The sequence below is a fragment of the Indicator indicator genome, chromosome 32 (assembly GCF_027791375.1).
Source record: "Indicator indicator isolate 239-I01 chromosome 32, UM_Iind_1.1, whole genome shotgun sequence".
Classification (NCBI taxonomy): domain Eukaryota; kingdom Metazoa; phylum Chordata; class Aves; order Piciformes; family Indicatoridae; genus Indicator; species Indicator indicator.
This window is the reverse complement of record NC_072041.1, coordinates 4291192-4312211: the sequence shown is the minus strand read 5'-3', so window position 1 is coordinate 4312211 and position 21020 is coordinate 4291192. Positions and strand designations below refer to the sequence as shown.

Below are 21020 nucleotides of genomic sequence, written 5' to 3'. Positions count from 1 at the left end.
GGGCGGGGCTCGGCCAAGCTCCCTCCGGCGTTCCGGGGCTTCCTCCGTTCCCCTTCCCGCTCCCCTGGCTGCAGGACCGGCTCCGGGGGCTCTCCCGCTTCCTTCCTTGCCGCTCTCATCCCCTCTCGCCGCGCTCCAGCCAGGGCTCCCGTCCCGCCCCGTCCCGGGCGGTCGCCTCCCCTCTCCCGGCTTCCCTCCGGCTGCTCTCCCGGGACCTGAGCCGTGCCGCTGCACCCGGCATGCCCGAGCCGTTGCCCCCTACACAGCTGCTGGTGTCGGAGCGGGCCGTGGTGCTGGTGTCCTGCGTGCTCTCCTCGCTGGGCTCCAGCCTGCTGGTCTGCACCCATGCACTGTGGCCGGAGCTACGCACCCGGCCCCGCCAGCTCCTGCTCTACCTGTCGCTGGCGGATCTTCTCTCAGCCCTTTCCTACTTCTACGGGGTGCTACAGGACTTCGACAGGACCTCCTGGGACTGCGTGCTGCAGGGTGCCCTGTCCACCTTCTCCAACACTAGCTCCTTCTTCTGGACCATGGCCATTGCCCTTTACCTCTATATCACCATTGTGAGGGGCTCACCCACAGGCACGGGCTTGCTTTGCTGCTTCCACGTCGTGAGGTGGGTGCTGTCCCGTTTCTCGCATGACACAAGATGTGGATCCTGCAGGCACCTAGACTGTAGCCAGGAGCCACCACCGCTGCATGCGGCATGTTCTCATGCTCGGCTACGAAGCCCTTGCTCGAGTCACCTGCTCTTTTCTTAAGGACAGTGTGCCCTTATCGAGTTCCTTTTCAACACGGATTTTGCTGTCTAACTAACCATCCCTGCTTGTTTTCCCCCTTCCCTCCCAAGTGAAGAATTGGCAATGTGGACAAGTATATGTATTTTTTTAACTTAGGTCTCATAGGAAAATCTTTGGCAAGAGAGAAGGACTCTGAAAAACCTGGCTTCTGCTTTCCCTCCATAACCTGCTCTGGTGTCCTAGAAATAACACCATGAAATTAATTTTTGTAATACTTGTCTGCTGCTGTCAAAATTCCTGTTTGGGATGTGTTTCTACAGGTTCCTGCCTCCCCAGTGTCAGTCTGCTCTGTAGATCCTTCCCCTTTCCCCAGGCAGGCTGCTGGAATTCGATGCTGGTTAGAAGCATGTAGTCTACAAGTGAGGAGGCTGCTTGCAAAGCGCTCTGAAGGTTGTTTTGGCATGTTTGATTGAAAACAAGGCAAACCAGACCACAGAGTTACTCTGTGTCTCAGTTTCTGTTATTTAGAGAGCTGATTTTCCACATCATGTTCAGTAAAAAGCTTTCATTATGCAATCGGAGCTTGTGGAATCATGTGCTACCTCCATGCTGAGCAAAACAGTGATCCTTTAGTCCTCTCTGCTGCCAAGCTGGTGCCATAAATTATAAGAGGAATGATCTGGTTTAAAACCAAGAAAAAAGTCATCAGCACAAGTAGTGATTTTAATTTGTTGGTTTTTTTTTTTTTAATTTTGATTTTCAAGCAGCATCATTTAGGAGATAATGAGACTATTTATAAGGACTTAGGGTGATAGGAGAAGGGCCAATGGTTTTAAACCAGTGGTGAGACACTGGAACAGGTTGTCCAGAGAAGTTGTGGACACCTACCTCATCCCTGGAAGTGTTCAAGGCCAGGTTGGATGAGGCTTTGAGCAAGCTGGTCTAGTGGCAGCTGTCCCTGCCCATGGCCAGGGGCATTGGAACTAGATAGTCTTTAAGGTCCCTTCCAACTCAAACCATTCTATGATTGGAGTTGAGTCCGAGTAGAGGTGGACCAGAAAGACATGAAGATTATGTGTGAATCAGGGAGAAACTTCAGTTCCTGCCCTACCTGTTCGCATTACTTCTTGACAAGGTCTGCCTGTGAGGAAGCCCCAGGTGACTGTGTCTGGGTACACCAGGCTGTTGCTGAAGGTGGAGTAAGAAGCAGTGAGACACTGGAGTTTGTTAGTTATTTCATTTCAAGTGAGGAGCATTGTAAGAACTATGGAGAGGATGGAGTGCCAGAAGAGACAAGTATTGCTTAAAGCCCACAAAGAAGTCAAACTTTTTTTTTGCATGCTGCCTGTATCAGGCATCATCACAGAGCTGATTTAAGTCTGGCCTGCTTGTAACTTTCCCATCTGCTAATCACTTGTTGTGTGGCCTTTGTCTGTACTTGAACTTCTCGATCTAGTTCAATGCTTCTCAGCCTCATGGGCTGCAAAGTGTGGAAGGAAACAGATTCACTGAAATCTTGTTGGCCTCAATCTGTGCACTCTTAAAACTGTAAAAGCCCTGACCACTTGCTCTAACCCTGTGATGCAGAAGAAAGGAGGGTTCTGACTGAGCTTCCTCTGGGGGAATTTGCCAGGTTTGTTTTCAGGTCTCTGCAGTAAAAATGAAATGCCATTTTCTGTTCTTGGTATTGATCAGCTCCTCTTGCTCTGTTTAAAGGGCAACATAGAAGACCTATTGCAAGGTTCTGCTTTGTAAATGACTCCAGTTGTATGCAGAACCTGTGTTTAAAGCTCCTTCCTGCTTTATGATCTCTGTGAAAAGCCAGAGAAAACAAGTGAGGGTCTGTTCTCTGCCCATCCCCTTGTGACACACCTTATTCCCTCCCTTCCCAGTGCTTTTACCACTACCTGGAAAGTCAATCATAAAAGTCAAATCCTGGACAAAAGGCTTGAGGATGGCTCCTCTTTGCACTTCTCAGTGACTCCAAAGCTATCTGGTGCTGTCAGCCCCCAAAATCTTTCAGTACCATCTAGGCAGAAACTGCTACCACTGCTACCAAAAGGTACCAGTACAGACATTCAGTGCAGAGAGCAGGTGGGGACAAAGGGGAGGCAATGTTTTAAGGATTTAAAGATTACTTTCCAGTATTTTGGTCTAGGCAAGAACCTGGGAAAACTTTGTTTCCCCTTCTCACTTCACAGGATGCTGATGCGGTCATACAGCAGCCTTTGTGTCAAGAGTCACTCCAGGAGCCACTCTGGAAAGGATTGCAGGCAGGATGGAGTTTGTCATGCATGTTGCCTCTTCTTCACAAGCAGTCACTCATGAGGGGCAAGCCTTTGTGAAGAGGAATACTTTTATAATGCTGAGTATAAACAGAGGCTGTTCTGTAGCTGAGTGGAGCCAACTAAATACATGTTGGAAGTTGGTACCTGACATTTTCTTTTCAGGGAAATTAGGATGTCACACTGCATCAAACCTGTCAGACAGGTTTGTTCCTTATTGATTCTTGTGGTGACACATCTTACCTGTTCTCCTGCTCAGCTGGAGAGCTGCAGCCTCTGTTTTGTTTTTAAACATGAGCTCAAATGGGCTTTGAAAACAATCTTACAGTTAGCTTTGAAAATATTTATGTAGTTGTAAAGTGTAAGTTCTGGCACCCAGAGTGTAAATTTCCAGGCTTCCTCAGTTGTCCTGGATTTCTAAATATCAAATAGCAGTTAGTTGGGTAATGGCATCTTTGCTGTGAGAGTGGAAGATCCAAACTTAGGAATGGATCAGAATCCACCTTGGGGTTGTTGGATTGTCTCTTGCTTTGTTTTTTTTGTGTGTATGCTTATATGTATATAAAAAAATACATATGTGTGCTTATAGATGCATTTATAACCAGCTATACATGCCTACATATCCATTGAGCGCTTGGAGATCCTTCATGCCCTACTGCATTGTACATCTGAATCCCAAAGCACTGCCTTGTGCCAGTGTAGAATTTCAGGACTGGGATTCAGGTGCAAGGATCTCTTGAAATTTGCTTTGGATTTATCTTTCAGTTTATAAAAGCTTGCGGGTCAGGCCAACAAAGTGAGGGCAGCCTGACTGCTAGTGCCTTAGTTTTAATGTTCTTGTATGCTTCTCAGAGAGGAGACTCTGCTTGGTACTGGGAAACTGGTGGTTTGGTACTGCAAAGTGCTCAATGTTTGAGTTAGGGGGGTGGGGCCTGGAGGGGGGCAGGGAGAAAAACCCAAAAAAAGCAAAACTTAGTAAGAGCAGATTCCCTCTGGAGTGCTGCTTACAAAGCTCTCTCCTGAAATGTGGCTGCTATATCCAGAAGACTGATTTTTCTCTCTTCTCAGAGTAAAAATGGCTGTCCCCAGAGGAATCACCTGCAGGCTTGCTGGCAGGATGGCTGTTGTCTAACCTGTGCAGGCAGGTGACAGGCTTGTAAAGAGCCTCTGGGGAGTTAACAAGAAAGGGACTTGTGCAGCAGAAATCAGAATGTGGTATGAAGCAATGTGACCCAGGCTTGCTGAGGGCAAGAAGGCCAGCTCAACCTGAGCTGTACTCTGCTGTGGTTTCATAGAATCCTAAAATGCTTTGGGTGGGAAGGGACCTTTAAAGATCATCTTACTGTAGAAATTAGGGACACCTTTAACTAGATCAGGTGTAAGGTTTCTTGTCTTATCTTGTGCAATGCAGCACTGGTTTATGTGAAAAGTTGTGCTGGGCTGTATGTGTTTTTGTTAATGGATTGCCAGGGGCTCTGTTAGGGTAATACTACCTTTGGTGTACCTGCATTGCCAGCCTATTACAGAGATGCCAGGAGCATCTTCCCCTTCTTGCCCACACTGATGTAATTTAGATCCAAGCATGGTGCTGAGAGCCCACCCTACATAATTGCTCTGCTTTGGGGCTCAGAGTAGCATTTCTGCCTCTTCGTGTTATCTTGGATTCTTTTAATTCCAGTCTTCATACATACCTTGGGTGTGTAATATTCTAACTCTTTTGTTCCTCTCTTCTTCTAGATGGGTGTAAGTGTTGGTATGTTCCAGTCTTTGGGGATCTGTCATTCAGGGCTTCTTAAGAATAAGCAAATCAGTAGTCTCAGTTCTCCTTTCCAGATTTCTAAAATGGAGGTGAAGAAGCTGGCTGAAATGTTTGATTACTTGCTAGATTCTTGTTGACTTCACTTGGAGTTTGCAGTCCTTCAGCTATGATTTTTGGTTGTAATAGCCATCTGCTCCTCTTACACTATTTCAGTGAAGATGAGCTGCCTGACATGTGGCACTTCTTCTCCACATTCCTCCTTTTGCTACACAGCTGAAGATTAAGTCCCTTGCCTGGTGGTCTGTTGCTTTCTCCTGTGGCCTCTCTTTCTGTGGCTGTACTTAATGCTGTTCTCTCTTATTTCCATGTGCAGTGATTTGACCTGGTTTTATCTTCTCACATGATTCTCTTTCAGGTCACCGTGGAGATCATTATTAAGGCAAATTAGCTTCTTAACACACTTCCTTTTTCTTGCTGCTTGACTCATTTGTGCTTGTGTGCCTCAATATGGTTTTAAGGAAGTGCCAGTTCTCCTCAACTGTTTTACCTTCATGGCTGCCTCTTCCAAGTGTACTGCAATTTGAATACGTCTGCACCTCTGAGCTTTGTTTTCAGGCAAATCACAGCTTTTATCAAAATGACTCTTGAGTTTGTTGAACCTCTCCTGGTGGTGACAACGCTTGGAATGCTTGTAGCCTGCTCTGATAATAGCATGGGGAGGGCTTCCTGCAGCAGAACTGTCCTTAAATAACAACACTGACTTCAACTAGCACAGGCTGTTCTGAACTGAGCATTGAAACAAAATGTTCCCAACATGCTAAAAGCTTGACTCTGATTTGGTTTTTTTCTTTACAGTGTTATATTTGCATTTGTTTTGTTTTACAAGTAGATGAACCCAGGCATAATATAAGGGTAGGAAATGGGATATTTTGGAAATCTAATACGGGATTATCTTGTGATTTTTTTTCAGTTGGGCTGTGGAATTTCAGATAATCTGGTCTAGGCAACTGCTGGTTGCCTACATAGTCTGATGCACGTGAGACTGGTTTTAGGTAGATCTTTACCATGGTCTCTGCAGCTGCTCCAGGCTGTCAGTGAAAGATGAGTGTGAACCAGGAAGGTAATGGGAGCAGTACAGTAATGGCTTTGTTTTCTTTGCATCTGGAGGGACAAGGAGGGTTGTGCTGGAAACTCAATCTCAGCACTCTCTGAAGCACTTGTGCCATTTATTGAAGAAGTGTCTCTTGTCCCTCTTAAGACTCCACAGAACCTTTCTCTGAGAATAATTATGGGAAGGGCAGGTGATGTACGCAGTTGAATGCATGTCAGTATTTCAGCTGTGGAGTGGTTTGTGAGTTGTACATCACAGGTCAGGGCAGACCTGTGAAGTCCTGGGTGTCAACAGCACCCAGGAAGGGGCTGAGCATTTTTACATTTGGGCTCTTGGAATTTTTCAGTTCATCCTTGTGGTTTTTTGTGAGCAACCCAAGCTGCTGAGTAACTTAATTCATGTGTGTCACCAGTTATTTTTCTTCTAGATGCTTCCCTATATTTGCCTTTGCTGTCACCACGCATCTTCAGAACTGGGAATCCCAGGTCCTTGGAAGTGGGTCTGCAGTCCATGTTCATACACAGGCTGTCATATAGCTGCTCATCAGTCCCTTCAGCCTCAGGCAGGAGTGGTGATGCTGTGGAATAGATATTGACACCCTGTCTGACAGAGAATCCCTGGGGCTGTCACCGCCTTTCCCTGAGGTGTGGAGGGGCTGAGCATGTTCTTGGCTTCACCCCACTCTTCATGTTCTTCCCTTAGCTGGGGAGTCCCCCTTGGCATTACGGTGGCAGCTGTTGCTCTGAAGAAGATTGGCTACGATGCCTCCAACGTTTCTGTGGGCTGGTGCTGGGTTAACTTGGACGCAGAGGATCATCTCTTGTGGATGTTGCTAACAGGGAAAGTCTGGGAGATGCTGGCCTATGTGACTCTTCCAGTGCTCTACATTCTCATCAAGAAGCACATTAACAGAGCAGTGAGTATTTTGCTGCTTTCAGCTGCAGGCTTGCCATGTGTGATTAGATCCTCCCTTGCTCTGAAGGTTTTGCTGCATATTTGGCAGCTACACAGGCAGGAGTCACTTCATCTCCCACTGAAATGCATCTATGAACCCTGGGAGAAGCAGTATACAACCCAGCTGCCTGCAGCATCATTGCATGGGGATTTATCATGAGAAGAATGTAAAAAGCCTTTTGAAAATGTATGATGGTTATGGGATGTACATGAGTGAAATATAAATCCTACAGCAAAACTTGAAACAGGACCTGAAGGACAAAATTCAGCTTTGGTCAGTCTTCCACAGTTCTGTCTGTACCAAGGCTGAAATCTGGATGTGCCCAGCCTCAGTCATGTTAGGATCTCTAATGTCAGCTTTAGGTCTTTATGAGTAGCTGGTTTGTGCTAGCAGCATAAAGCCCCACCTGGGAGTCTGGGCACTTTATAGCCATGGGCACCATAGGCATCCACAATACAGGAGGAGACCCTGTCCTAGGAGGCTTTCAAAATTCAGGGGTTTATTTGCTGCTGTTCCCTGTGACTACAAAGAACCCAAGCATCCAGGACAATGTTTGCATAATACAGACATCTAGGCTGAGGATGACAGAAGGAACTACAGCCAGAGATTGCTTTTTTCCCCTCTGAGTGTGTAAGGGAAAACAAACCCTACATCTGGATAGATGTCCTGGAAGATGCTGCCACTGCAAACCTGCTTGCTGTGCTGCAGCTGTGGTGGTTGCAGTTAGGGATAAACAGAAATCTGTTATGGCAGGATCTTGCAGATGGTTTGGAGCAACAACATAGTGCTGAGCAGTTCCTGGGGTCCTGGCAAAGGGGAGCTGGTAAGGTTTGCTAGTGCCTGTCACCATCACCTGACGTAAAGCAGAACGGACACCGTGTTCCAGCAGTGTCTCAGATAGCGTGTGACTGCCTGGAAACCTGACCCTCCACCTGGCCAGGCTCTTCCCTCCTGCTCTGCCAGGATTCCTGGGCACTCTGCTCTCCTGGCCCCAATCCTGCACCCGACTCTTGCAGGAGGTGAGGGCAGGAAGCTGTCACTCTTCTCTTGTAACAGGAGCCTGTAGTTATGTCCCTGTTAACATGAAATGCAAGAATTTAGGATGCTCTGGAAAGATTCCCTGGATTTGTGTAGCTTTTTTTTTTATTTCTGTTTTTATCTTCCTCTCACCCTCCATGGAAGCATGCAGCTCTCTCAGAGTATCGCCCCATTCTCTCAAGAGCACCTGCATTCCAGCCCCGGACTTCCATGGCAGATAAGAAGTTGATTCTCATCCCTGTCATCTTCATCATCCTCCGCATCTGGAGCACTGTCCGGTTCATCCTGACCCTCTGCAACTCCCCTGCAGTGCAGAATTCAGTCCTGGTTGTCTTGCATGTAAGTATTTGTCAGGAGATGCGTGAGGAGGAGAATCCGGGAGGGAAATGAAGTTTTGCTGCTCTTAATGTCACTTTCTCTGTGGCAGGGACGTTTGCTGCTGGCCAGCACTGGCTGCGATGCTCCAGAAGAGCTGCTCCAGCAGCATCTAGCGGCCACAGGCAGTAACTGCAGCAGGAGCGCTGTTCAGTGCCAGCTGCTTGGAGCAAAAGGAGGCTCAGACCTGGAATGTTGGGCGTCTGCCCTTCACCATAGAATCACAGAATCTTTTCGCCTGGAAAAGACCTTTAAGGTCATCAACTCCAACCAGGACTCAGCCTGCTCCTGCCCTACACCAGGCGGTAGAAATAACAACCCCCAAAAGCCATCTGGGCCACTGCTGGGTGCCAGGGTGATCTTTCTGAATTTGTTTTTCCACTTTTGGAAAGAGTTGCCCAGAGAAGTTGTGGATACCTTATCCCTGGAAGTATTTAAGACCAGGCTGAATGAGGCTTTGAGCAACCTGGTCTAGCAGGAGGTGTCCCTGCCCCAGGCAGAGGGGTTAGAACTAGGTGATCTTTAAGGTCCTTTCCAACTCAAGCTGTTCTATGAATTAGGTGGAAGTTGCTGGCTGTCACTTGGGCAGTACTGTAGCTGGTCTGACATTGAATCATTAAGGTTGCAAAAGAGCCCTGCGATCATCAAGTCCAACTGTCAACCAAACACCACCATAGCCACTAAACCATATTCCCAAATGCCATGTCTACACGTTTTTTTGAATTGTCCCAGGGGTGGTGACTCCATCACCTCTCTGGGCAGCCTGTTCCAGTGCCTGACCACTCTTGGTAAAGAAACTGTTCCTGATATCCAACCTAAACCTCCCCGGTGCAACTTGAGGCCGTTTTCTCTCATCCTGTCCCTAGTTACTCAGGACATGATGGTTGCTCTTCTTTGGGGGTGCCTGCAGGAAGGCCTTTGATTCATTTCTTCCTTGCCCTTGCAGGGAATTGGTAACACGTTCCAAGGAGGTGCCAACTGCATCATGTTTGTCCTCTGTACGCGGGTGGTGCGGACTCGGCTGCTTTCCTCCATCTGCTGCTGCCACTACGATGAGGCAGAATGGCAAAGATCAAACAGCCACTGGCAGAGCCCAGAACCCCACAGGGACAAGGATGTGCCAGGCCCTGAGCAGACAAAACCTCTGCTTTCCAGCACCTGAGCCTGGGCTGCCTGCATCTCGGAGTTGATTTCTTCTTTCTTGGTAAAGATCTCGTGTGAGTCTTTCCTCCTGCCCTGCCTGTGCACAGCTTCATGATGTGAGGGGTAGGGAGCAGCTATTGGTAAGCAGCTGGCAGGGGGAGGTTTCTGCTGCTGCTGTGGGGTTCTCTGTCCAGCTACTCCTCATGCTCTTCTGGGCTAAAACCATTTATAGAACTGATCCATGCCCCTTCCCCATCAGCTGAGCTGTATCTGTACCTCCAGCCTGTAAAATGAGGAAATAGGCTGCAGTGCTGTCTGGCTCAGAGGGTCAGCACGCCAGTGAAAGCTGAAGAGGAATGAGTGGTTCCTTCTGGTGTAAAATGCCATGCACACAGATTTCTCCAGTGCTGCCCAGTATAGATGCCCCAACTATTCCTCAGAAGGTGATGCAACCCCTGCTGCCCATTGTTGCAGAAAGAGAAATGGAAATGTGTTCAGATTTTTGCAGCCAGCCCTGAAGTAAAATGGTCACCAGCTTGCCTTAAGGGAAACCAAAACACACCACCACAAATACAAAATACATCCCCCTTCAAAAACACCCAACCAAACCAACCTAATCAAAACAGGGTCCTTGTTCTCATGTGCCTTGTTGCACAGCAGAGCTCTGAGAAATGCTGTGGGAGGAAGGTGCAGCTTCACAGGACACCATTGGCAGCTCACAGAGGTTCAGGGAACCATGCTGGTTAGTAAAGGCCAGCAGAAAGTCTCGGGTCATCTTCCTGTAGGTAAGGCCAGAGGAAGAAAAATAGCTAATGGAGAACCTCTTACAGGTGTCTGTAGCTCCAAAACTGAAGCTGACTGGAGCTGAAATGTGAGGTAATAAGGGAGATGATGTACAGTCATGCTTGGCTGCTCCTTGATGAGTCCCCCTCAACTTGGAATGAAGTGGGGTCTGTGAAGATGATTCTGAACTCCTTCCTGTCAGGCATGGCCTGGAGAATTTTACCTCAGATGCTCCTGAAGGTGGCTAGGGTTGGGGTACCTGGCTGTACTTTTAGAATGGATCCATTGTGCCTGCTTTCAGCTGCTGCAAGGTGATGTGCCTGTGGCTTGAGCTGCAGCAAGCCTGTTGTCCTGGCTCAGGACAAACCTGTGTGTGTTAGCTGCAGGAAGATGGGCCAGTCCTGGTTTTTAACTGTGCTTCCTTTTGAGCAGGTGTGGGATCATCCCAGAGCCCCACAGAGGGAGCTGAAGCCCAGGGAGAAGCACTGCTGGAGTGGCTGAGTGAACAGAAGAGGTCCTGCTCCTCCTTGGCATGCAGATAGCAGCTGCTTTGGTCTTGACCTTTGCTCAGGATCCTCTGGAAGACGCTGCTTGGCTGCACTCTGACTTCCTGGGTTTCTTCCATCCTTCCCCTCTCCTTCCATTTTAAATCTTGAAAATTGTTTGGGAGTTTGCTTTTGTGTCTGACAAAGCAAATTTGTTGTGACCTGTGGGGTGAACAAACGTTAGGCTGATAGGAACACTTCAGTGGCTGCTGATCCTGGGCATGGATTTCAGTCCTGGTGTGTGAGGGAGCTCCAGCCTAGCTCCTGTTCTTCTTCTATTGAATGTGGACAATAGTGTGCAAACATGCTTGTTTTGTGGTGCTGATAGATGGATCTTCTAATGGTTTATTCCTCTTCCTTGGTGGTTAGGAGTTGTCATCCTCAGGGTTTGTGGTGGCAGCACGCTTCCTGCTTCCTGGGGAAATGTGAGCTCTGTGGCCCCCTTGCTGCTTAGGGCTATCTGGGTGTACCACCCCAGCTGTCAGCAAGGACAGCCCTCACCAGCAGCAAGACTGTGCCTGGCATATGCTCTGAACTCCAGATGGCCTCTGCTGAAGCAGAGCCTGCAGTCTGTCCTTGCTCTGGGAGTGTTCCCTCAGACTCAGGGGACGAAGTGGTGTTTTGTTGGCTGTCTGAAGATAGTGGTTTCTTTACAGCTCCTCATTTGCTTGTTTTTTATATGTTTTCTCCAACTTTTACAAAATAAAGTTTAGTTCTATACCAAGATGTTGTTCCAGTGTGTTTAGGTAGGTCTCAGCACCTTGAAGGATTTACAGGTAGTCAAAGAGCACATGCAAGGCACCTGGGCAGCAAGCTGCTGGCTGTTGAAAGGCAGATGAGCCAGTAGCAAGGTTTGGTTCACATTCTCTGGCTGCAGGAGGTGCCTATGAACTTTGCATTTCTCTGAAACTCCAGGAGTTGTAGTTGACAATTAACCAAGTCCTGTACTGCTCAAAGTGGTCTCACAGTGCAAAAGGTAATACCAAGCCATGTGGTAACACCACATGGTATGCCTTGCATGAAAAGGGAAAGGAGCTCCTGAGCTTTGGTAGGAAACCTGTGTCCTGCATGCTGTGAAAAACACAGACCTGAGGATGAACCTGGTCTCTGGGAACTGCAGAAGTGCTCTGACAGCTTGGTCCCTGCAAGGTATGGCATTTTGGCCCAAGGGCAGAGAGGCAGGAGGGTTAAGTGCAGTTCAGCTTTATTGCTGTTGACTTTGGCAAACGCCCTCTCTGCTGCCAGGGCTGTACCCCTGGAACGCCCCATTCTCCCCACAACGAAGCAGTTGCCAGGCAGCTTCTCCAGCTGCACCATCCACAGCTGCCCAGTAGCTGCTTATTGCTATAGCCTGGACCATGTGCAGATAGCTGGGGGAAACCAACTTGTTTAGCAGCTTTTGCAATACGTCAGCCCCTTCCCGCTGGCCAGCTGAGCCCATTTCCCCTCTAGCTGGGCAGCACTTCTATTTTGAGTCAGAATCTGGTGAAAGAACATCTGAGTGAGCAGCCACAGGCTTGAAGAAGGAAAGGAAAGAGGAGACACGAGGGAGTCGTGCAGAGAAAGGGAATATCAGATAACAACAGCAACGTGCTTTAACTGCGTGAGCTCCTCAGTGATTGGATGCTTTCTGTAGTCACAGAGGGGAGTTTTCCTTGCAGGGCGTTTTCATCCCGCGTTGCCTGTTTTGGCTCTAAAAGCCTGTGTTTGGCATCTGTGATTGGGACTCCAACATGAAGTTGAAGGGAAAGAAGCAGGAGAGCTCCAACAGCAATGAAGGCTCAAAGGGGGTAAGTATCCTGGACTCTATCCTTGCAACTTCAGCCTCCTGCAGAGAAGGTACCTGCAGAGGAAGGAAAACATCAAGGTCTTTTGGGCTAACATATCCACAGCTGATCTCACAGGAGGAGCAGAAATGTGTCTGTTCTTGAATCTAGTTTATGTTTGTTGGCAGTGTCCTGTTGCACTGTCTGGTGATTGCCCCCTTTCCGCAGCTGACTGACCATGTAACTCCTGGGGGTCTTGCCCCTTCTGTCTGCGAGTTTTCTTTTCTACTTTCTACTCAGATTTAGGCTGCAGATGCTTCTGGATGGGGGCTGCCTTTCACAGCAGCGTTGCTGTGGCATCTTGCACAATGCCATGGTTGTGTATGCTGGGGGCTTTCCTGACAGTGCTGAATAATTACCACCAGTGGCTCTTTTGAGGCTGCCACCTTTTCTTTACCAATGTAGGCTGTAAACATTCTCTCTACAATGACCTGAAAGGAGGTTGAAGTGAGGTGGGAATTGGCCTCCTCTCTCTAGGAACTAGTAACAGGACAAGAGGAAATGGACTCAAGTTGTACCAGGAGAGGTTTGATTTGGATATTAGGAAAAACATCTTTCCTACAAGATTGGTCAGGCACTAGAACAGGCTGCCCAGGTAGGGGATGGAGTTCCCATCCATGGAGGTGTTCAGAAAATGTGTAGACATGGCACATTGGGACATGGTTAAGCAGGCATGGTGATGTTGACAGTTGGATCTGATGATCTTAGAGGTTATTTCCTGCCTTAATGAGTCTGTGATTCTGTGCCTAGAAAGTGCAGCTTGAACCCTCAGTTTCCTCTGTAGCTTTACGCTGAGATCAGCTTGAGTTTTGATCTCCTGCAGTGCCTTGAGCTCTGCAGCTCTCTGGAGGTCTGCTGCTAGAGATTCTGAGGGGTGTCAGGAACATAAGGAGTGCCAGCAGCAATCTGGACCAATGTTCAGTTAGGGAAATGGCAGATACTTGATGTGGGACCTGAGCTGAGTGTTGGGACACAAAGCCTTGCAGACATTAAGGATAATTATGATGACAGAAAATTATGTGTCTGGATGGCAAATGGCTTTAGTGATGTAGCAGCAGTGAGAGCTATTAGTGAATTATTAAACCAACACAAAGCCAACAGAGCAGCTCAGTCAATGCAGCAGGGCCAGCCTGAGGACTGAACAGCAGTGGAATCATTGCCAAAAGGAAACTGCTTTTGTAACCCTAAGGACTGTACCCACATCACGGTTGGTGTTTGATCCTACTCCAGGTGGCAGTTTCACCCTCCTGTATAACCACAAAGTGCTGCTCTTCTATCTCACCACCAAGCCTTCAGTGAGCTGCTTGGATAAGTTGTAACTGGCTTCAGTGGCAAGAGGATTAGATCCATCAACAGCTTGATCCTGAAAAGTGGGAGGCAGAGCAAGCCAGCATGTGATAGCAGAACAAATGAACAGGAAAGAGGTTTTGTCACCTCATGCAAAATAAAATAGCTTATCTTGAAAGATTTCCTGTGCCAATATCCTGTGTTATTGCACTCCCCAATTTACATGTAGGAAAAAGAATAATTGCACACCATTGTGGGATTTTTTTTCCCCTTCCCTGCGGGGTGGTTTCTTTAACCATGCTAACTTCAAAATTATTCATCATCCAAATGTTCCATCAGTAGCAGGGAAGAGTAGAATGAATTATTGCAATGTCTGGGTGCAAATGGAGCAGAACAGAACAAGTGCTCATGAAAACAACCACTTGGGCTTCTTTTGCACAGCAATGTGAAGAGGACAACACCGAAGGCAAGTCTTAGGGGGCTTCTTTACCTGCCATTCATGCCTAAAAGCTTCTAAGGTGATGTCTGTGTTTGTTCTTTCCCCTCTGCAGAAGATGACACTGCTGCTTGCCCTGGTAGCACTGATATCTGGTTTTGGATCTTCTTTCCAGTATGGCTACAATGTCTCTGTGGTCAATTCTCCAGCCCCGGTAGGTTGGCCTGGGGAAGGCAGCATGGCTAAGGAGGGGGTCTGCAAACTAAGGTGGCAGCAGTGTCACAGCAGACTGTGGGTGTTGGTGGGCTTGTTCTTCCCCATGCTTTGAGTCACCAGGCACCTGCTGAGAAGTGGTTCCTTGGGAGGGGAAATGAAGGGTGTTAAGGTGTTTGGTCTTTGCCCAGCATGAGGAACGTCTTCCTTCTGGAATCCAGGGGAATCCCATAAGGCAGGATAACTTGGAGTAACAGTTATCTAGTCCATGCCTTTCCATCCCTCTCTTGCATTTGTTTTCCCACTTAGCCATTCTGGGGTATTTCAGTACTTTTTTTTTGGAGGGGGGGTGGAATTTATGGTAGTTGTTGGTCATGAGCTTTTCCAACATGAAAGCTTGACTGTGTTAAATGTGTCCTGTCTTTCATTCCAGTACATGCAAGACTTTTATAACCAAACCTACTTGAACAGGAATGATAAGCCTATGGATGGTGCCTTCATGACATTACTCTGGACCCTTACTGTGTCCATGTACCCTCTGGGAGGCTTTTTTGGGTCCCTCATGGTGGGGCCTCTAGTCAACAATTGTGGCCGGTATGTGACAGTGGGGCTTGGGATCCTTCACCACCTGTTTGCTGGGTGCAGATAAGACTTGCCTCACAAGTCACTCCAGCTGCCCAAGGCTGCCAGCAGCATGACTGTGTCTAGCACACCTTGATTGTAAAGGGCTGCTGATTAGTTGCTGGACTGAGCAACACACATTATCTCCCACGTGTAGAAGAATTTGTGCTTTCAGTTTGGTCATGCCCAGGCTGCGTGCTGGGCACTGAGCCAGGTAGACTGACTCTGTCCCCTTCCCTGATACTTTGCAGAAAGGGCACTTTGCTGATCAATAACCTCTTCTCCATTGCTGCTGCAATCCTTATGGGAACCTCAGAGCTAGCAAAGACCTTTGAAGTAATCATCATTTCACGTTTCATCATGGGAATATTCGCTGGTAAGTGAGAGGTTGGATGGTGAAAGAGCAATGAATGTGCTCTTGGCTATGTAAAGAGGTTGTGTTCTCACAAGGGATGGTTTCACAGGTAGCATGTTTTAGCCATGCATCCACATAACAGTGCTCTACTTGCTTGAGTAACAGTTGTCATCTGGGAAACAGTGGTGGTGAGGCTGGAGTTGGAGATGCACAGAGGAGATGAGTCTGTAGATGCAGCTATCCTCTGCAATAAGAATCTGCCTAGGTAGTGGAGCTCCAAAAAGCAGGAAACCTGCTCAGAATAATCTTTTCCCAGACATCTTAAATCAGTTAGCCTGGCTTTTGTGGGCCTTGTTGCTTTTTAACATAATCATAAACAGAAGAATCCTTCTAAATCAAAGACATGGAAGGCAACAGCAGATCCAATAAGATCCAAACAGTCCTGGAACTGACTGTTCTTCCTGCTGGAGGAAAGAAATGTGAAAAGGGAGAGCAAAGGGTCCAGAGCCACAGGATTCTCTGCAAAGATCGTGGGAAGCCAAGGAGCAGGGTGTGCATGGGCTGCTGGTCAAGTGGCTCTATCAGAGCTAGAGGGATGTGGAACAGAGAGACACCCAGCACGGCTGGGGACCCTGTGCAGTGGTGCAGAGCAGGCCTGATAAGGATCCTAACAGCTTTTGGGCTCAATTAATTGGCTGTGTGCTAATGAGACTGACATGCTGCATGGTTCAGTAGTGAGTTGGGATGTGCTGTGAAGATAAAATGAGAAAACAAGAAACTGACCCAGGAACACAACTTGTTCTGTGACATGCAGCATTTCCAAGCGTGAGCTAAGGCAGGAAAGTTACCTTGTCAGATGGTTTGGTTCTGCCCTTTGACTCTCCTAAGCCTGGCAGCTGCTGTGTTGCTTCTCTAAATACTAAGGGAGCTGTTAAGTGTGATCCCTCTTCCCAGTTATTTATAACTGACAAAAGAATCTGGCCTGGCTGTCCTGACTTGCCCTTCACAACTTGGTCTCACTGGAACTGTGGACTTCGTGTCTGGTGAGGGAAGGTTCTGAGCCTTGGCCTGCTCCAGGCTCTGGCCTGGAGGATCCAAGCCTGACCTTTCCTTGCTGGAGAGCAGCTCAGATGCTGCTAGCAATGCTGGCAGCCCCCATGGTGTGCAGTGCCCCTCTGGCAGGGCTGCTTCCCCACAGTCTGAGCAGTCAGAAAGCCACCATTCCTGGAGTGCCGGAGTCCAGGAGTCACTGCTAGTAGGTTTTATCTGGGCAGTTCAAGGCTGCTTAGAGCTTAAACCACTGCACCTCAGGAGTTCAGCTTGTTTTCTAGTTGCTTTGTACAAGTTGCCATGCCTTGGGCTCACAGATAGCAGCTTGATCACCTTTGTAACTCCAAGCTCCTGAAGGCTAGGGACTTTAGAAATGCAAGATAAGAGCCTCACATGGTCATTAGACTCCAGGAGCTTGGGGGTTGCACGCCAGGATTTACAGCTTAGGCGTGGGAGCTGGCAGCTCTTGGTGTCACTGTGGATGACACAGTGATCCTCAAAATAACCTAAGTCCTGTTCAAGTAGAGTTACCTACTGTAGCATGCTGATAGAAAAGATGTGGAGATGTGCTGCTGAGGCACATGCTTTAGTGGTGGACTTGACAGTGCTGGGTTAATGATTGGACTTGAGGATGTTAAAGGTCTTTTCCAGCCTGAACAACTCTGTGACTCAGTGATTCTGTGTTATCTGTAAGAGACCTCAAATGAGCAAAGCTCTCTGCAAAATATTCCTGAGCAATTAAAGGAGTGGCAATTTTTTTAATGGCCAGCAAGAAGTCACATCCCTCTGCCCTCATGCCAGCTTGTTTGGACACTGAGTTATTTTCTTGGTTTAGAGAAATCAGAAAGTCTTCCCTCACACTTGGAGTTATTCCCAAACCTGAGCAGCACACGTTTCTAATTTTGTCTGCTGTGTTGAAATACTTGGCAGACCCTGCTAGGAGAAAGCTGATGGACACTGAGAGCCCCCAGCTCCTCTGCCAGGTCTGTAGGCAGGGTACTGCTAGTCTCCTCAGGCTCCTAAAATGCTTTGCTGCTGAGCAGTTAACAAGCTAGACCCTCAAAGCAGCAGCAGGTGGGCAGGTTGCTCTTCTAAGGCTCATCATGCACACATGGTTGCTTCTCTTCTGTACTTCAGCTGAAGGGGGTGAAACAATCCAGATGCACCAGATGCAGTGCTGGGTTTTGTACCTGTCCTCACACAGAGAGATCCAATGCCACGTGGGTTTTGTCCCATGTTCTTCCACTGTAGAATGGGGGAAACACACACGGCTTGGTCCCTGGCTAGAAGATGACAAGACATCTTCAGCTGGAGCAGAAGGATTTGGGTGTAAAGTTTCCATAAGTCCTGTGGTTGAGCAGAGATCATGTTGGTCTCACGTGGGACAACAGCATCTTGCTGAAGGTAGTGAGCATGCTGACATCAGGCAGCTGCAGGGCTAACACTGTTCTCTGCCTCCTAGGTCTGGCTTCCAATGTGGTTCCCATGTTTCTTGGAGAAGTGGCCCCCAGAAATCTGAGAGGTGCTATTGGGATAGTACCACAACTCTTCATCTCTGTGGGGATCCTTATTGCTCAGATCTTTGGTCTCAACAGCATCCTTGGGAATGCTGCAGGTAAAGCCCTGCCTTGGGACTTCTCTGTGGGCTCCACTGGGGAAAGATTTCTGATGGTTGCCATCTTGTCTCACAGGCTGGCCTGTGCTGCTGGGGCTCACTGGGATCCCATCATTCATTCAGCTCCTTCTATTGCCCTTTTTCCCTGAGAGTCCCAGGTACCTGCTGATACAGAAGGGCAACGAAGAGCAAGCACGGAAAGGTAGAGCACCATCCTTTACTGGCAGGGGAGGTGGAATGGGGTAGATCTGACTGTGGGGCACGACTGACGAGTAAGCAAGTGGCAGATTCTGTATTGACATGGTGCTGGTGGATGGAATTCCTGCAACATTGCTCCTTTCTGTGCATGTGTGAATCCCTGACTTCCCACCATGGAAGCTCTGCTGGCCATGACTTGCACATTGTTCTGTCTTGGTTTGAAGCAGGAGTGCTCACTGTAGAGCTGCTGCCTGGGGTCCATAACTCACCTTCCTCTCCTAACTAGCTCTGCAGAAGCTGAGAGGCAGGGATGATGTGGATGAGGAGATAGAAGAAATGCGCCAAGAAGACCGCTCAGAAAAGGAAGAAGGACAAATCTCTGTCCTCAGCCTGTTCACCTACAGAGGCTTGCGGTGGCAGCTCATCTCCATCATTGTCATGATGATGGGCCAGCAGCTCTCGGGAGTGAATGCGGTGAGCGGGAAGCACCTGGGCAAGGCCAGCAGGGTGGCAAGTGGAGGGTGGGTGCTGTGAGGCAGTGCTGGCACAAGAGCTAGCACCTAGGCCACCTCACGTTGTGGTGGGTTGACCCTGGCCAGTACCAAATCCAGTACTCCCCTGTCCCACATAGAGACTCAGTAAGGATAGTTTGGACACTTAGGGTAAGGTGCTTGTGCCTGGATCCAAACACCAACATCCCCAGAAAGGAGAGGATTCAGTTGTTGGGCTTCTGTGCAGCAGTTCCAGGATGGAAAACCAGCCAGGATGGGATTCTTCTGTTCTGCCTTTGGTCACGTTTGAACACAGCCTTGGTTTTGCTGCAGGTCTTCTACTACACAGACAGAATCTTCCGCTCAGCAGGTGTGAAAGAAGACAGCGTTCAGTATGTCACTGTCTCGATAGGTGCCATCAACGTTGTCATGACTTTGCTTGCTGTAAGTTTTTGTTCCACACAGTCCTCACTGGGATTGGGTACTGATGAATGGTCTTCCCATTCACTTCATGCCCACAACCCGCCAGCAGATAGTGGAAATGTCACTGGAATAACATGTGCTGTGTCCCCAGAGTCTGGTTTCTCATCCTCTTCTGTCTCTTTCAGGTTTTCATTGTGGAATCCCTGGGGAGAAGAATCCTCCTCCTTGCTGGCTTTGGTTTGTGCTGTGCCTCCTGTGCAGTGCTAACTTTGGCCCTCAATCTCCAGGTGTGTAGCTGAATGGCTCAGGTGATCCTCCCCATGTGTTTCTGGACCTTGGTGTACTTGAAGTTGCTTCTACACCCTGGGTGGGGAGAGGACAGTATGAAAGGCCTCTGTAGTTGTCTATCTGCCTAAAGTAAGCCCAGGAAAATCTACGGGCCTGCTTGTCTGAATGCTGCTTCCAGTACTCCATGTTCAGTCCCTGTTGCATCCCTTTGTTGGAAGGTGGTGCTGGGTTTAGAATGCCTTAACCCCAACACTGCCTTGAATGTGCTGGTGATGTTCAGCTAGGAACCACATCTAACCCAGGATTCAATTCTTCACAGACCACTGTCTCGTGGATGTCTTACATCAGCATAGTGTCTGTCATCGCTTACATCATCGGGCATGCTATTGGAGCCAGTAAGTACACACAGCCCAGCCCAGTCCCCTCCACAAGCAGTGTTGGAGAATCCTTCCAGTGAAGAAGTTTCTTCTAATGTCCAACCTAAAACTCACCTGCTGCAACTTGAGGCCACTTCCTCTCATCCTGTCACTTGTTACTAGGGAGAATTGCCTTTGGGGTTTCCAAATCTGCATCTGCCTTCCAGGTCCAATTCCCTTTGTGATGATCACTGAGATGTTCCTGCAGTCATCCCGGCCTGCAGCCTTCATGGTGGGTGGCTCTGTGCATTGGCTCTGCAACTTCACCGTGGGCCTTGTGTTCCTCTACATGGAGGTAAGATGCAATCACACAAGGCAGGGCAAGACTTCTGCTTTTTCGGATGGCTATTGCAGGTCCAAATCATGTCACATACACGACTGGAGTATCCCTCTGATCCCTGCTCTGTCTCCTTTTGTTGTCCTAGGCGGGACTGGGGTCCTACTGCTTCCTCATCTTCTGTGCCATCTGCCTGGCCAGCATAGTTTACATTTTCTTTATAGTTCCTGAGACAAAGAACAAAACCTTCATGGAAATCAACAAGATCATGGCCAAGAGGAACAAGGTGGAGATTCAGGAAGATCAAGAGGAGCTTAAGGATTTCCACACTGTCTCAGGTGGGCTGGCAGAGAAGAAATCCATGTCCAGCACTAAGCTTTGACCAAGCCCATGGTTTGGTCTGGCCCAGACATCTTTCAGTGGAAGAACAAATACATCAATTCATCATTTGATACTGATACTCATTTAGACCTCCTGCAAACTTTCCACAGAAGGACTTTTCTTCTTAGCCATTGTGTCTTGAGATCTTTCTCCTTGTGAGTAATCGGCAGGACCCTTCTGGTTCCTGCCATAGCCACTGCCCAGGCAGATCACTCATTCATGGGATTTGTCACAAGAAAAGGGCAAATGTCCTCAGCCAGCTCAGCTCCTGTGATCTACTAACCTGTGTCATGAGGTGGTGTATGCCCCTGATCTCCTGACTGACACACCTCAGGTGACACAAGCCAGGCTGTAGGATGGGATTTGCACTGAGGAAGTATCAGTCATGGATTTGGGGGTCCGGCACGTG

At 48.4% G+C, this 21020-nt stretch overlaps 2 protein-coding genes across 3 annotated transcripts; both read left to right on the top strand.

Moving 5' to 3' along the window:
* The first annotated feature begins 239 nt into the window (after nucleotides 1-239).
* GPR157 (G protein-coupled receptor 157) lies at nucleotides 240-9433 on the top strand. The gene is made up of 4 exons (XM_054395067.1): nucleotides 240-616; nucleotides 6598-6811; nucleotides 8033-8227; nucleotides 9210-9433. The coding sequence occupies exons 1-4, from the start codon at nucleotides 240-242 to the stop codon at nucleotides 9423-9425; spliced, it is 1002 nt and encodes a 333-aa protein (XP_054251042.1). The 3' UTR covers nucleotides 9426-9433.
* Nucleotides 9434-12467: 3034 nt separating this feature from the next.
* LOC128977398 (solute carrier family 2, facilitated glucose transporter member 5-like) lies at nucleotides 12468-20612 on the top strand. 2 transcript variants are annotated; one of them, XM_054394918.1, is made up of 12 exons: nucleotides 12468-12524; nucleotides 14402-14497; nucleotides 14930-15090; nucleotides 15369-15493; nucleotides 17985-18137; nucleotides 18214-18339; nucleotides 18622-18809; nucleotides 19160-19270; nucleotides 19435-19536; nucleotides 19857-19932; nucleotides 20121-20248; nucleotides 20379-20612. In XM_054394918.1, the coding sequence occupies exons 1-12, from the start codon at nucleotides 12468-12470 to the stop codon at nucleotides 20610-20612; spliced, it is 1557 nt and encodes a 518-aa protein (XP_054250893.1). The 2 variants fall into 2 exon arrangements, with proteins under 2 accessions (XP_054250893.1, XP_054250892.1); XM_054394917.1 differs by having other exon boundaries at nucleotides 14399-14497.
* Nucleotides 20613-21020: the final 408 nt, after the last annotated feature.